This window comes from Pelodiscus sinensis, chromosome 13 (genome assembly GCF_052426305.1).
Source record: "Pelodiscus sinensis isolate ZL-2025 chromosome 13, ASM5242630v1, whole genome shotgun sequence".
Classification (NCBI taxonomy): domain Eukaryota; kingdom Metazoa; phylum Chordata; order Testudines; family Trionychidae; genus Pelodiscus; species Pelodiscus sinensis.
In genome coordinates, this window is record NC_143064.1 from 18,285,894 (window position 1) to 18,299,132 (window position 13,239).

Here is a 13,239-nt window from a genome sequence, read left to right on the forward strand (position 1 = left end):
GAGGGCAACTGCTCCAGGCTTTGTGCTTTTGGGGGACCTATGCTGCGGCTTAGCAGGAAACCTTGGACTGGCAGGAATGAGTGACTCCTACTTCTCCAAATTACTTGACAGAAGCCATCAGTCAGTGTTCATTATCCCAAATCTTCCTACTTCCAGAAAGGTTTTGTTACAAAAATGGCAATTGAGGCAGGATTGTCTTGTGGCTAAGACTGGGATTCAAGTGATCTGGGATCATCTTCTAAATCTGTCACAGAATTACACCATGTCCTTGAGCAAGACACTAAATCGCTTTGTGCTTCAGTTTCCTAGCTGAAAATTGGGCATACATTGTTTTTGTTTTTTGTAATGGGTTTGAAGACACATTTATTGATGTTTTTGTATGATGCTATGGTGATGGGGACAGAGTAAGCAAATGGAAAACTCCTAATTTTGTAGCATTTTAAAATCACATGCCGCCTTCACTTGGTGCATGTTTCTCATCGGCGGAAATTGCTTATGCTGTTAGCAGGAAAAGGGTTCTTCAGGATGAATGGCACAGCATCAATTTCAACAAAGAGCTTGAGGGGTTTGGATCTAGCTTTGTCATCTTTATGAGCAGCTGACTTTGAAGACAGACTCCCTTCTCTTTACACTGTACAAATGATTTGTCAGGGATAACAATAGGTTACCCAGCATACAAACATGGTACATCATGAGCTACAAAACTATAGTCCTAACAACCAATGAACTACTGCAGTGAGAATCCCCTTGTTCTGTTCATTATCTGCCCCTCTTCTGAAAGAATATTTAAAGACTATGATGTAATTATACTCAATAGCAGTTTTATAAGGAATGTGTGATTTCTTGCAACAGGTGCTCCCTTCCCCTTGTAGAAGCATGCCTTTCTTCAGCACAGGTAAGTATTCAAGAGTAGGCAAGTCAGATAATAAATAACTTTAATTGTATTTTATTTATTTATTTTAAAATGTTTATCCCGCCTCCCTATTTAAAAATATTCAAGGCTGCTTACAAAATTTTAAAACACAATATATAAAAAATAGAATAAGCGACCCCAAGAGGGGGGCATAAAACCTACTACGACACACCGAGAAGAGGGGCCACACACACACGCAAACTATGATTTATATTTACCCTACACATAAATATTATATGCATTTCCCCTTCATTGTTTATTGCTTGAAATGAATGCGGTTTACTTCAGACTAGAGATTTTGACCCATCACATTCTTATAGCATTTCTACATTTTCTGCAGGATTAGTCCCCCTTAAAAAGGTGTTAACATCTTTTGTTAATTCTGTCATCATTATAACTCCATTCTTTTTGTTCTCATGGTTATTTATTCTGAAGCCTGCCAGTAGAAGTCTGAGTTGACAATTTGGACGTAATCTCTTCAAGACAGTGTTCATGGTCACTTCCTATTTACAACAAATCAGAGTATTTTGGGTGGAAATTCTAGCAGGTAAAGAATACCTCTTCCTTGGCCCAAATTTCCTTTTAATAAGTTTCTCATCTTCCTCTCCTGTGACCCCACAAAGCCATGCCCCCAGAATGCAAAGAACACTGTACCAAAAATCAACAGACACACCTCAGTTGTTGTTAAAAAAAAGAACTGACCATATTAACTGTTGTGTAGGGTTGTAATGGGTCCACTCGCTGGTAAGTGCCCTACTGCGGCCAAGTGGTGCTGTGTAGGGTCCTTGCCTGGTTGTCTGGTCGCCCTCAAAGTCCTGGAACCAGGGCCTGACTAGCCCTGTCCATGGTGCTACTGAGTCTCTGCTTGTGGCCAGTTTGGGTACGTCTAGACTACAGGGTTTTGTCGACAGAAGTTTTGTCAACAGATACTGTCGACAAAGCTTCTGTCGACAAAGAGCATCTAGACTACATCCAGTTCTGTCAACAAAGCAAGCCGCTTTGTCGACATAACTGTGTGGACGCAAAGGACAGTGTAGATGCAACAATGCCTTCTATCGACAGAACTCTGTCGACAAAAGGCATTATTCCTCATAGAATGAGGTTTACGTACATCAACAAAACTGCTGAGTTTTGTCGACGTTATGTCGACATAACTCAAAGGCAGTGTGGACGCAGGTATAGTTTTGTTGACAAAAGTCCAGTTTTGTCGACAAAACCCTGTAGTTTAGACACACCCTTTTTGGCCTCTGGTTCTGGGGCTTACCCAGATCTAGGTTCAGCTCGCACTGGGAACTAGCTGTAGTGTTGATCTTCCAATCAGGATATAGACCTGGCTGGGTCAATCTCCTGAAGGGACCTGCCAGGCCCTAGCCCTGCAGTTTCTTTTATACACCTCTGCTGGGTCCTGACTGGCTGCCACAGAGACAGCCACTCCATAGTGCCTAGAGGACCTCTTTTCTGCTCCTCCTGCTGGGATGGGGTGCGGCAAGAGTGCTAGCCTCCCATTACAACCCTACACAACAGTTAATATGGTCAGTTCTTTTTGTTTTTACAACAACTGAGATGTCTGTGTTGATTTTGGTACAGTGTTCTTTGCATTCTGGGGGCATGGCTTTGTGGGGTCACAGGAGAATGTTGGGGCCTAGTCCAGCCCATCACAATGGTTTTTTGTTGTTGTTTGAGAAAATGTGGTGTGTGTTTGTGTTCATTTGAAATACACTGCACCTCATAAACTCAACAAGAAATTCCTACTCTCACAACGGTGAGGAAATGAGAATGATTATTATTATTGTTATTGTTTGTGTTATAATGGAATTCTAGGATTTCTAGTCACAGACCAGGACCCTTTTGTGTGAGATGTGGTAAAGGCACAAAACAAAAAAATGGACCTTGCCCCAAAGAGCTTGATATCTTCTATATACGGGCTCATCTTAGACTACTCTAAAGTGTCGAAAGAGGATATGCAAATTGCATGGGAATTTGCATATCTTCTTTCAAGCTCACTTTCAAAAGTGGAGCTTTCAAAAGTGAAAGTAGTCTGGATGCATTTTTTTCAGCAACTACTTTTCCCTTTTTCGAAAAGCTGCGTAAACCTAATTTTTTGAGGAAAAGTGGCTTTTCGAAAAAGGGGGGGGGTGCCGAAAAAACCCCTCATCCAGACTGCTTTCCAGATTGGAAGAAGATACGCAAATTCCCAAGGAACATGCATATCCTCTTTCAACACTTTAGCGTAGTCTAGTTGAGCTCTATTTATGAGAGTGATTCTGTCTATCTGATCAAGAATTCCTCCTGAATGATAAGAGCTAGGACCACTACATTTGGTGTACAGCTTCCTCTTATCATAAAGCAAGGTAAAGGTTTGGTTTTGCAAGGAAAATGGGAAGTGTCTACAATGGGACTGTTTCTCAGAAAACCATACAGAAAAGAGACAGTATCACCATGGAGGTGAAAGGGGCTGGCTGGAGGTGCCCTTCTCCATGTCTGGGACAGAACCCATCCCAAGCCTCCTCCTGCCCAGGTACCCTTTAAGGAGGGCAGGGAAGGGGCTGAAGCTCCCCCCAGCCTGATTTGTACAGGGGCACCACTGGCTGGTCCCCTTCATCAGTGAGTGAGGGGAAAGTTCATAGTTTGCTGTATTCCTCACTCTGGCTAGAGAGGGTAGGGAGCAGATGAACCTGGACCTGCCCCAGCTGGGGCACATGTAGCCCTCCCCTTGCTGAGCCCACTGCCACTGCAGAGGCCATGGAGAGATGCTTCTCACCTAGCCCCAAGATGCTGTGGTAAGAGAGGGCTGGGGCTATCCTCTTTCCCCAGGGTAGCCTGCATAATGAACCTCTCATCTCCAATCCCACCCCAGAGCAATAGTTTAAATGAAGCATGTACATTTTCATTGTATTTGCAAAAAAAAAAAAAAAAAAAAGTTAAAGATCCAATTCAGGGTGGATAAATCTAGTATTCATATAATACCAGAGACAGGAAACGGGTACAGACAGGCTGGCATGGGAAGAAACAATGAGACAGTATTGGTCAGCCTGACAGGCTGTGGCAGCATGTAGCAGCTTATCTCGCCAAGATATTTGTAAGTAGCATGGCAAAGAAGAGCTTTAAGGGGGATCTGAAAGAAGATAAGTTAGTTTTGCAGATTTTTACAGGGCAGCATAGAAAAAAGCACAAAAATGCTTCATAAAAATTGAATAAGTAGATGGAGGGTGGTATTCTGGGCTGAACAGAGGTGGAGGATGACTGATAAGACAAGGTCAGGCCTTGAGAATGAAGACACATAGTTTCTTTTAGACACAGTGAAGAAGTGGGAGCCAGTGGAGCATTTCAAAGAGAGGTGTGACATGATCAAAGAGATGGGTTAGGAAAATAATGTTTGCTTCAACATTCTGTATGGACATGAGGGGGGCAAAACTACTCTTGCCAAAGCTAGACTAGAGGATGTTGCTGTAACTAAGACATAGGGTGATATATCACTCTTCAAGATGTTAATTGGATCAGAAAGGACAGTTGAATTATTTCCAATACAGGAATGAAATAATTAGTTTGGACACATCTGACGTTTTCATTACATCAGACACAATCCCCAGAGGCAGTCAGTGTAAGCTCTTCACAAACAGCACTGGGGAACTCAAAAGCAAAATATTAAAATCAATATAAACTCTGGTGCACTCTGCCTTTTTGCCTGGGAGAAGAAAAACGCCTAACCACTCATTACTATCTACAGCAGACAATAACCATTTCAAGAAGTCCTTAGAAAGAAAAAGTTAGCCCTTTTCTCCTCCTCGGAGCTAGCATGAAGTGGGAAGTCATCATGCTTATTCATAATAATAAATATGAATCCTACAAGGCCTTTCATTTTAAGGAATCTGTTCCCCATCTTGGTAATGGAGACCCACTGCGCAATAACAATACTTTGTTCTGATTCAGTACTTTGTTCTGATACAGAGCCTTTCAAGTGGTGATCTTGAAGCATTTCACAACGCTGAAAAAATATTAACCATTCAATTTTACTGAAGGGGAAAACTGTTCACAGCGGTGAAGTGACTTGCTAAAGGTTGCAGCCCAAGATAGGAATAGAAGCTGAGCCCCATTCCTGTGCCTGGATGTAATCATTAGACAGTGCTATCCCCTTATCAGGATAATGCTCAGCATTTTTCTGTATCATCTTTACTCACAACTTTGTATCTCAATGGCAAATGCTTTGAGATATGGACCTGTTGTGTTTATGAATCTGAAATATAGAGGGCTTGCTGCTCTTTAAAAACTATCCTAGTCAGACCCGACAAACTCACTACACCTCACACAGCATTTCCAATGGTATGTATAAAGCATACCATTTCATGAAAGAAACCTATGAGTACTAAATCGTTGTGGGTTCTGTGTGTGAGTAATATTTGAACAATAATGTAACTACAGAATACCCTCTGTCATCTCCATACCATGAGGGACACTGATTCTGTTTGGATAACCAGGAGTACAGGAGCCATTCAGCAGTTCAATAATGGGGGTGGTCTATCCTGCAGCTTGTCCTCCTCTGTCCCCTCCTCAGAGTCCTGGCTGCCAGGCTGTCGCTATGCATACGTGGAATACTAGGACAGCAGGTAAGAGTTGGCTCCTGCATGTGAATGTGTGGTAGCTACCCCTCTCCTGCTGATGCCCCTAAATTATGGCGAGTCTTGGTGACATGTGCATGAGGAAGGGGAGGTTATCTGATTACCTCTGCAGGCTGCCTGATCCCAGGGCTGTGGACAGAATTGCAGAGCTGCTAGGTAAAGTGAGGGGACAGCTCTGGATACAGAAGAGGTGGGGCCTCAGAAGGAAAGGGCAGAGTGGGGCTAGTTTCCCCCAGCCATCTCTTCAGTACTGCCTGACTCACACTGTTCAGGGCTCCAGCGGCAATTTAAAGGACCTGGGGCTCTGGCTGCTACCAAGAGAGTGGCACTGGTGGCCAGGAGCTGAATGCCTTAAAACTGCCAGGTCCTGGGGCAGCTGCCCCTTTTGCCCCCAGCCCTTGTCGGTTTGCTGCTCACTGCAGGCTGGAGCTCTCTAGAGTCAGCCACAGAGCCAAGTGGCAGGCAGCCTCCATAGCAACAAGGTGAGGCATTTAATGCCTTCCATGCTGGACTCTGCCAAGTAACGTCCCATGGAGATGGGAGGAGAGAGGGAGAGTGCAGAAGGGCCTTAGGCTGGGAGTGAGAACAAGTCACATCCAGGGGTGGAGGAGTGTCATGTAGGGCTCCATATTTTCTAGGGCTCAGAATTTCCTGCCTGGTTGAGTGTCTCTGCTCTGCCCCATTCACTCCCATGACAGAGACACTGCTGAGGATGATCTTGATCATGTAGGAGCAAGATGCCAGAGGTGGCTGCAGACCTGGCCAAGCAGAGTAGTCTCTGCTCTGCCCCACTAAGATTAAAGTGCTGCCCCCCTTCACTAGAGCCTGCAGGGATTGAATACACCTCTGCTGCTCTGCTATCACAGCCCAACTCACTCATTGCCATGAGAGTGGGGCTGCAGAGGGCTCCCGGTGCTGCCACAGGATCCATTCAGCACTGAGACTGGGAGCTTGACATCCTGCTCCTAGTCCTCCGTGAAATCCTGGCCATGGATCTGCTCTATTATCTGAACTCCGTCTCGTCCAAATCCCTTCCTTATGTCCCAGCGTGAGATACTGCCCATATATCTGAAGTTGGAATGTCACAGCAGCACTGAGCACAAATGAGTTGCAAGCACCACTTGAGTACAAATAATGATAATAATAATAATAATAAAAGGCAGAACTAGAGCATATACAGCACTCACCAGCCAATGTAGCAAACTAGGTGAAATGACTATAAATCCTATATAGGAGCACAGCAGCTGGTGGTTTTTTCTCATACTATGAGCTTTCCTGCCAAGCTCTTAGATTATCTCCAATTAAGAAAAAATTCTTTTTAAAATAAAAGATTCCCATGGTCACATTATTCACCTATTTTAGTTGCTCTGTAAACAAAAGAAGCTGGTAGATTGGAAGCATCCATCTTTTACTTAAATAAAAAGACATAAGGTGGGTGTTAAAGTGAGATAACACATGCCCCAGTGGCCTTAAATGATCCAAGAAAAATAGTATTTTACAGCAGCACATGCCTGGGAGTGTCTTGTTGTGATAATGAAATGGCATGAAAGTTAATTTGGTTTGATAAAAGCTGTATTTATCCACAAATTAAGAATCTGTTGCATGATTCAAAAATAAAATACACTACCTTAGAATCACAGAATAATAGAGCTGAAAGAGACCTCAGGAGGTCATCAAGTCCAGCCCCCTGCTCTAGGCAGGACCAATCCCAACTAGATCAACCCAGCCAGGGCTTTGTCAAACCGAGATTTAAACACCTCTAGGGATGGAGACTCCACTACTTCCCTAGGTAACCCACTCCAGTGTTTCACCACCCTCCTAGTGAAATAGTTTTTCTTCTTCGGGTAGTCCCCGTGGGTGCTCCACGTCTGGTGTCGGGCTGGTCCCGGCGCCGCGAATCGGAGCTTGCCATAGCTGTAATCGACCGGGTCGCGCATGCGCGAGTAGCGTTCGCGCCTTTGAACAGCCGCGCGCGACCCGGTCCCCGCCAGTTCCTCTCATCCGCCCCTGGTCGCGGACGGAGTTCTTCTTGTCTCCTATTTACCTCAGGGAAACGTGAAACGAATATTATTAATTAAAGCTGCCATTTAAACAAAAAGGAAAAACTGAACTACTGGTCGCAATTAATCTTAAAACCGGCGGTTCAAACCGCGGCTCTGGTCAGTTTCGCCGCAGCCCTAGTCCCACCGGCTTACTTAAAAAAAAAAAAAAAAAAAAAAGAGAAAAGAAAGAAGGAAAGGAAAAGGGAGTAATAGTAATAAATAAATAAATAGTAGAGATATACAAAATATACAGAGGAGAGAGGCGCGGGGCAAGCCCTCTCAGTCCTTCAAGAAATGTTCTGTCTGCAGGGACTCTATGCCACTCTCGGACGGTCATTCCGCCTGTGTCCGTTGTCTCGGGGAGACACATATTCCCCAAAAGTGTGGGCACTGTGCCAAACTGACAGCCAGAGCTCGTAAGGAGCGAGAAAGGCGGTTAAAAGAAATTCTATTCGATAAGGCACTGATGCCTTCTACTTCGGCAGGATCCTCTGCCTCGGACCCTACCCTGGAGAAACGGAGGGCTCCTTCCCCAAAGGCACCTTCTCCGAGCAGGAAGAGAGCCTCTCCTGCTAAGTCCCTGCCAATAGCCCCACAGCCGCGGGGCACCGCAGGAGGAAAGCCGGGTGCCTCTGCTTCCAGGGCAGCCCGTGCACCGGCAGGAAAAAAGCCGCCCGGCATGTCAAAGCCGCGGCTTCAGCCGGCACCGCAGGAGCCTCTTAAAGGGCCAGCTCCATCGGCACCCACGCTCCCGGTGCCGAGCACTCCAGCCTCCTCACACAGCTCTCCTCGCAGGGAGCTGTCCTCAGCACCGTGTGCACCGGGAGAGCAGCCTGCAGACCAAATGCCTGCCTCCTCACATTCCTTTGAATCTGCAACCCTGCAGCCTTCCTCTCAGGAGCAGCTCCCACCTCAGACTTCTAGGGCACCATCCCATTCACATGCTCGAGTGCTCTCTCGCTCACCCTCTCCGGAGGCATCTTCTCACACTCTGGGTCGTAGGAAGAGTTGCAGCCGCAGGGTGTCTTCTCATCATCATCATCATAGGGAGCGTAGTTGTTCGCATCACAGGCGCTCTAGGTCTCGATCTCCTTCCAGACGTTCCACGTACTCATCACGGCGTTTGTACTATGATAGGCATGGCAGCGCTAGAGCATCTAAGCATTCATCACCTGCACGCTCTGCTCGGCATGGCTCACATTATCATGACCGTTATTATGACGAATTTTCGCGCTGTAGTCGGTCACGATCTCGCTGTAGGTCACCATGCTCTTGTCGCTCCATAAGTCCAGGTTCCACACATTCTGGTCGGCAGAGACACCCTTCCCGGAGACCCGTGTCGTCCCCACGATCCCCGACTCCTAGGTCACAGCAATCAGACCTGGAGGAGGGACAACTTTCTGAGTCAGAACCGGACAAGTCTCCTAATGCTAATTCTTCAGTATCTTCGGCTGTCAAAGTTATAACTCCGAGCGAGTCGTCACTCCCTGATGATCTAAAGGAATTCCAGGATCTGTTTCGCCGTGTAGCGCAATCGCAAGAGGTGCAGATCACTGAGACTCAAGGAAAACAACATAAGTTGTTCAAAAATTTGCATCCGAAGCAACAGAGAAGGATTGCCCTACCGATAGATGAAGCCATTATGGAAGTGGCCGAGGATATCTGGCAAACGCCAACCTCAGTGCCACCCACTAACAAAAGAGTGGACAAAAAGTATTTCGTACCATCAAAAGGCCTGGATTTTCTTTTCAATCATCCCCAGCCTAATTCGTTGATCGTCGATGCAGTCCGCCATAAGACAAAGACTTCGCATTTTAAGAATTCCCTTCCGGACAAGGATTCAAAAAAACTGGATTCATTCGGCCGTAAGGTTTATTCTTCCTCAACCTTACTCCTTCGGATCGCCAACTATGCTGCGCTCCTATCAAACCATAATTTTGATAACTATTCCAAGCTTCCGGAACTAATGCAATATCTCCCGGACAGTAAGAAACATCTTTTGAAAGCTGTAGTTCAAGAGGGATTCGCGGCATGCAGAACATCCCTACAAATCGCTGCTGATGTGGCGGACACCGCGGCGCGAGCCATGGCTTCAGGCATCGCTATGCGTAGGGCCTCATGGCTGTTGTCAGCGGGAGCTCCTAGAGAGCTACAAACCAAGGTTGAGGACCTGCCCTTCGATAAGCAAAAGCTGTTTGCCTCCTCAACCGATGAAATTTTACACTCGGGGAAGGATTCACGTACTACCCTCAGAACTCTGGGTATGTACACACCACCTTTCAGACAAAGGAGATACTATCCGTTCCAAAGGAGGTATGACTATGCCTCGTATAGGCAACAGCAGCGCGCACCTGAACAACCCAAATTTCGTCAGCGCCCGCAGCGCAAACGTCAACAACAGCAAAATCGCCCACCAACCAGACCTGCTCCTAGGCAGCAGGTTTGACTCACATGCAAAGGACGCGATCATGCCTCCAGTGGTCAATATACAGAAGCGCGTTTCCAACACATTCAACCACCGGCTGAAGCCTTACATACATCAATGGGCCAGCATTACATCGGACCGATGGGTCCTAGAATTAATAACATCAGGCCTCTCGATTCCATTCATTTCAGTTCCTCCCACTACCCCCCCTACCTTGGCTCTGACTGTGAACCCGTCCCACGAGAACGTTCTTCGAGAAGAAATCATCCACCTCTTCAACATAGGTGCCATAGAACGTGTCCCGAAAGAGTTTCACGGAAAAGGGTTCTACTCCAGGTACTTCCTGGTTCCCAAGAAGTCAGGGGGATGGAGGCCAATCCTCGACCTAAGAGGTCTAAATCGCTTCATCCGCAAGCAGCGCTTCAAAATGACCACGCTGGTCAAGATCATGCCAGCACTAAACAAAGGAGACTGGTTCGCAGTCCTAGATCTGCAGGACGCTTATTTCCACATCTCAATCCACGTGGCACACAGGCGATTTCTACGGTTTCTGGTAGGAAACGACCACTTCCAGTTCAAGGTACTCCCGTTCGGCCTTGTATCGGCACCGAGGGTGTTCTCCAAGACACTAGCGGTGGTAGCGGCTCATCTACGCAGGATAGGAGTCGCAATTTTTCCTTACCTGGACGATTGTCTGATCAAGGGGCGCACATGCGAGGAGACCTCCCACATGGTGAAGGTCACTCTAGCTCTATTCAAGTCTCTCGGCCTTGTTGTAAATACAGAAAAATCCCGACTGCAACCAATGCAGATTCTTACTTTCATAGGAGCGCGGCTAAACTCCCTCGAAGAACGAGTGCATTTGCCGGTAGAGCGTTTCCAGGTCATAAAGGACCTGGTGACAACGATTTTGCAGTCTCCTATGCTACCAGTCCGCGTATACCTGCAGCTCCTGGGTCATATGGCAGCTACCACGATTATCGTGCGACACGCAAGACTAAATTTAAGGTGCCTACAACATTGGCTGGCCACCGTATACAATCCCGCCAGGCACAGCGTCCGCAAAACGGTGGTGATACCCATGCAGGTCAAACAGTCCCTCCACTGGTGGACCGACCCCAGCAACATGTTAGTAGGGGTTCCGTTTCACGCTCCGCAACCAGCAAGAGAGATAACCACGGACGCGTCTCTCACGGGTTGGGGCGCTCACATGGGTACCGAAAAGGCACAAGGCCGATGGTCTCCAGCGGAGATGTTGTTGCACATCAACTTCCTCGAGCTGCGGGCAATATTTCACGCATGCAGACGGTTCAAGCAACACATAAGAGGCACAACAACAAGGATTCTAACAGACAACATCGTAGCGATGTATTATGTGAACAGACAAGGCGGTGCTCGCTCCAGATCCCTTTGTGCAGAGGCAGTTCGACTGTGGAAGTGGTGCACTCGAAACGACATTTCTCTCGTCGCTGCGTACTTACCCGGTGCAGAAAACACTATCGCAGATGCTCTAAGCAGACATTTTTACCAGGACCACGAGTGGGAAATTCGTGCGGACGTCCTCAGGCCCCTTTTTCACCGCTGGGGTCAACCGGACATAGACCTCTTTGCCACGAGAACCAATGCGAAATGCAGAGCTTATTGCTCCAGAGCGGGAGTGGGCATGCACTCTCTAGGAGATGCGTTTCTTCTTCACTGGGGAACATTACAGTTATATGCTTTCCCTCCTGTTGTGCTCATTCCCAAGGTGCTAGAGAAGGTTGTCATGGACAGGGCACAAATGCTGATCATAGCCCCGGCTTGGCCCAGGCAACCGTGGTATTCGACCCTCCTGCAGCTCTCGACTCGGACACCGTACCGATTTCCTCATCTACCGGACTTACTGTCGCAACAGAAGGGCTCTCTTCTCCATCCGAGGCTGGACACCCTTCACTTAACAGCCTGGATGATAGATGGTTCAGCACGTCCGAGATGCTTTGCTCGGACCAGGTAAAGCGCATCCTGCTCTATAGTAGGAAAGAATCGACTAGAAAGACCTATCTCTCAAAATGGTCAAGATTCACTCGCTGGTGCGCTCCTAAAGACCTCGATCCCTTTATGTCACCACTTAATGTCATATTGGACTATATTCTTCAGCTGCAGACGGATGGGCTGTCCATATCATCACTTAGAGTTCATGCAGCGGCAATTGCGGCCTTCCACATGCCCATCGAAGGGAAGTCAGTTTTTTCCCATCCTATAGTGGCAAGATTCTTTAAAGGCCTCGTTAACCTTAATCCACCAGTTAGGCCCCCGCCACCTGCGTGGAGTCTTGACTTGGTCCTCGACGTCTTAACTAAAACCCCATTTGAACCTCTAGCAACCGCCCCGTTGCCTCACCTCACGATGAAAGTACTTTTTCTCCTTGCTATAACGTCAGCACGTAGGGTGGGTGAGCTCGCAGCACTGATGTCATCGCCCCCATATACAGTTTTTTCTAAGGAGGCTGTGACATTGAGATCACATCCAGCTTTTCTGCCAAAAGTCTGTACCGACTTTCACATCAATGAACCGATCGTTCTGACATGTTTTTACCCAAAACCTCACAAGTCAAGTCGGGACGCTCTGTTACACACTCTAGACGCCCGCAGAGCTCTAGCCTTCTACATAGATAGAACCCGTGCCTTTAGGAAGACGGATCGTCTCATTGTCTCCACCCTGGGACACTCTAAAGGTCAAGCCTTATCTGCCCAACGTATCTCGAAGATCATCGTTTCTTGTATTACTACCTGCTATAACATGGCCAAGAAACCGCTTCTATCTCACCCTAGAGCTCATTCGACACGAGCGATGGCTACGTCAACGGCCTTTGTTAGAGGGGTACCCTTACGCGACATATGCCGTGCTGCTACATGGTCTTCCAACACGACGTTTGCAAGGCATTACGCAATAGTGCAGTGCTTGGCTTCTGATTCGGCCCTAGCCTCAGCGGTGTTGCCAAGCCACAATACTAGTGATTCCGTAGCCCACGCTTAGTGGATTACTGCTCCGGAGTCACCAGACGTGGAGCACCCACGGGGACTACCCGAAGAAGAAGAAGAGGTTACTCACCTTCGGTGCAGTAACGATGGTTCTTCGAGGTGTGTCCCCGTGGGTGCTCCACGACCCGCCCTCCTCCCCGCTACGGAATCTTCTTTATTATCTTTTTCAGATGGCGGTGAGAGGAACTGGCGGGGACCGGGTCGCGCGCGGCTGTTCAAAGGC

General features: G+C 47.4%; 2 protein-coding genes across 2 annotated transcripts in view; one reads left to right on the forward strand and one right to left on the reverse strand.

Moving 5' to 3' along the window:
• Positions 1-13,239, reverse strand: part of TENM1 (teneurin transmembrane protein 1) — a 744,434-nt gene that overhangs the window by 696,181 nt on the left and 35,014 nt on the right. The gene's annotated exons all lie outside the window — the stretch shown is intronic.
• LOC149523641 (uncharacterized) lies at positions 7,888-10,482 on the forward strand. Its single transcript, XM_089781837.1, has one exon. It carries the CDS (start codon positions 7,888-7,890, stop codon positions 10,015-10,017), a length of 2,130 nt encoding a protein of 709 aa, XP_089637963.1. The 3' UTR covers positions 10,018-10,482.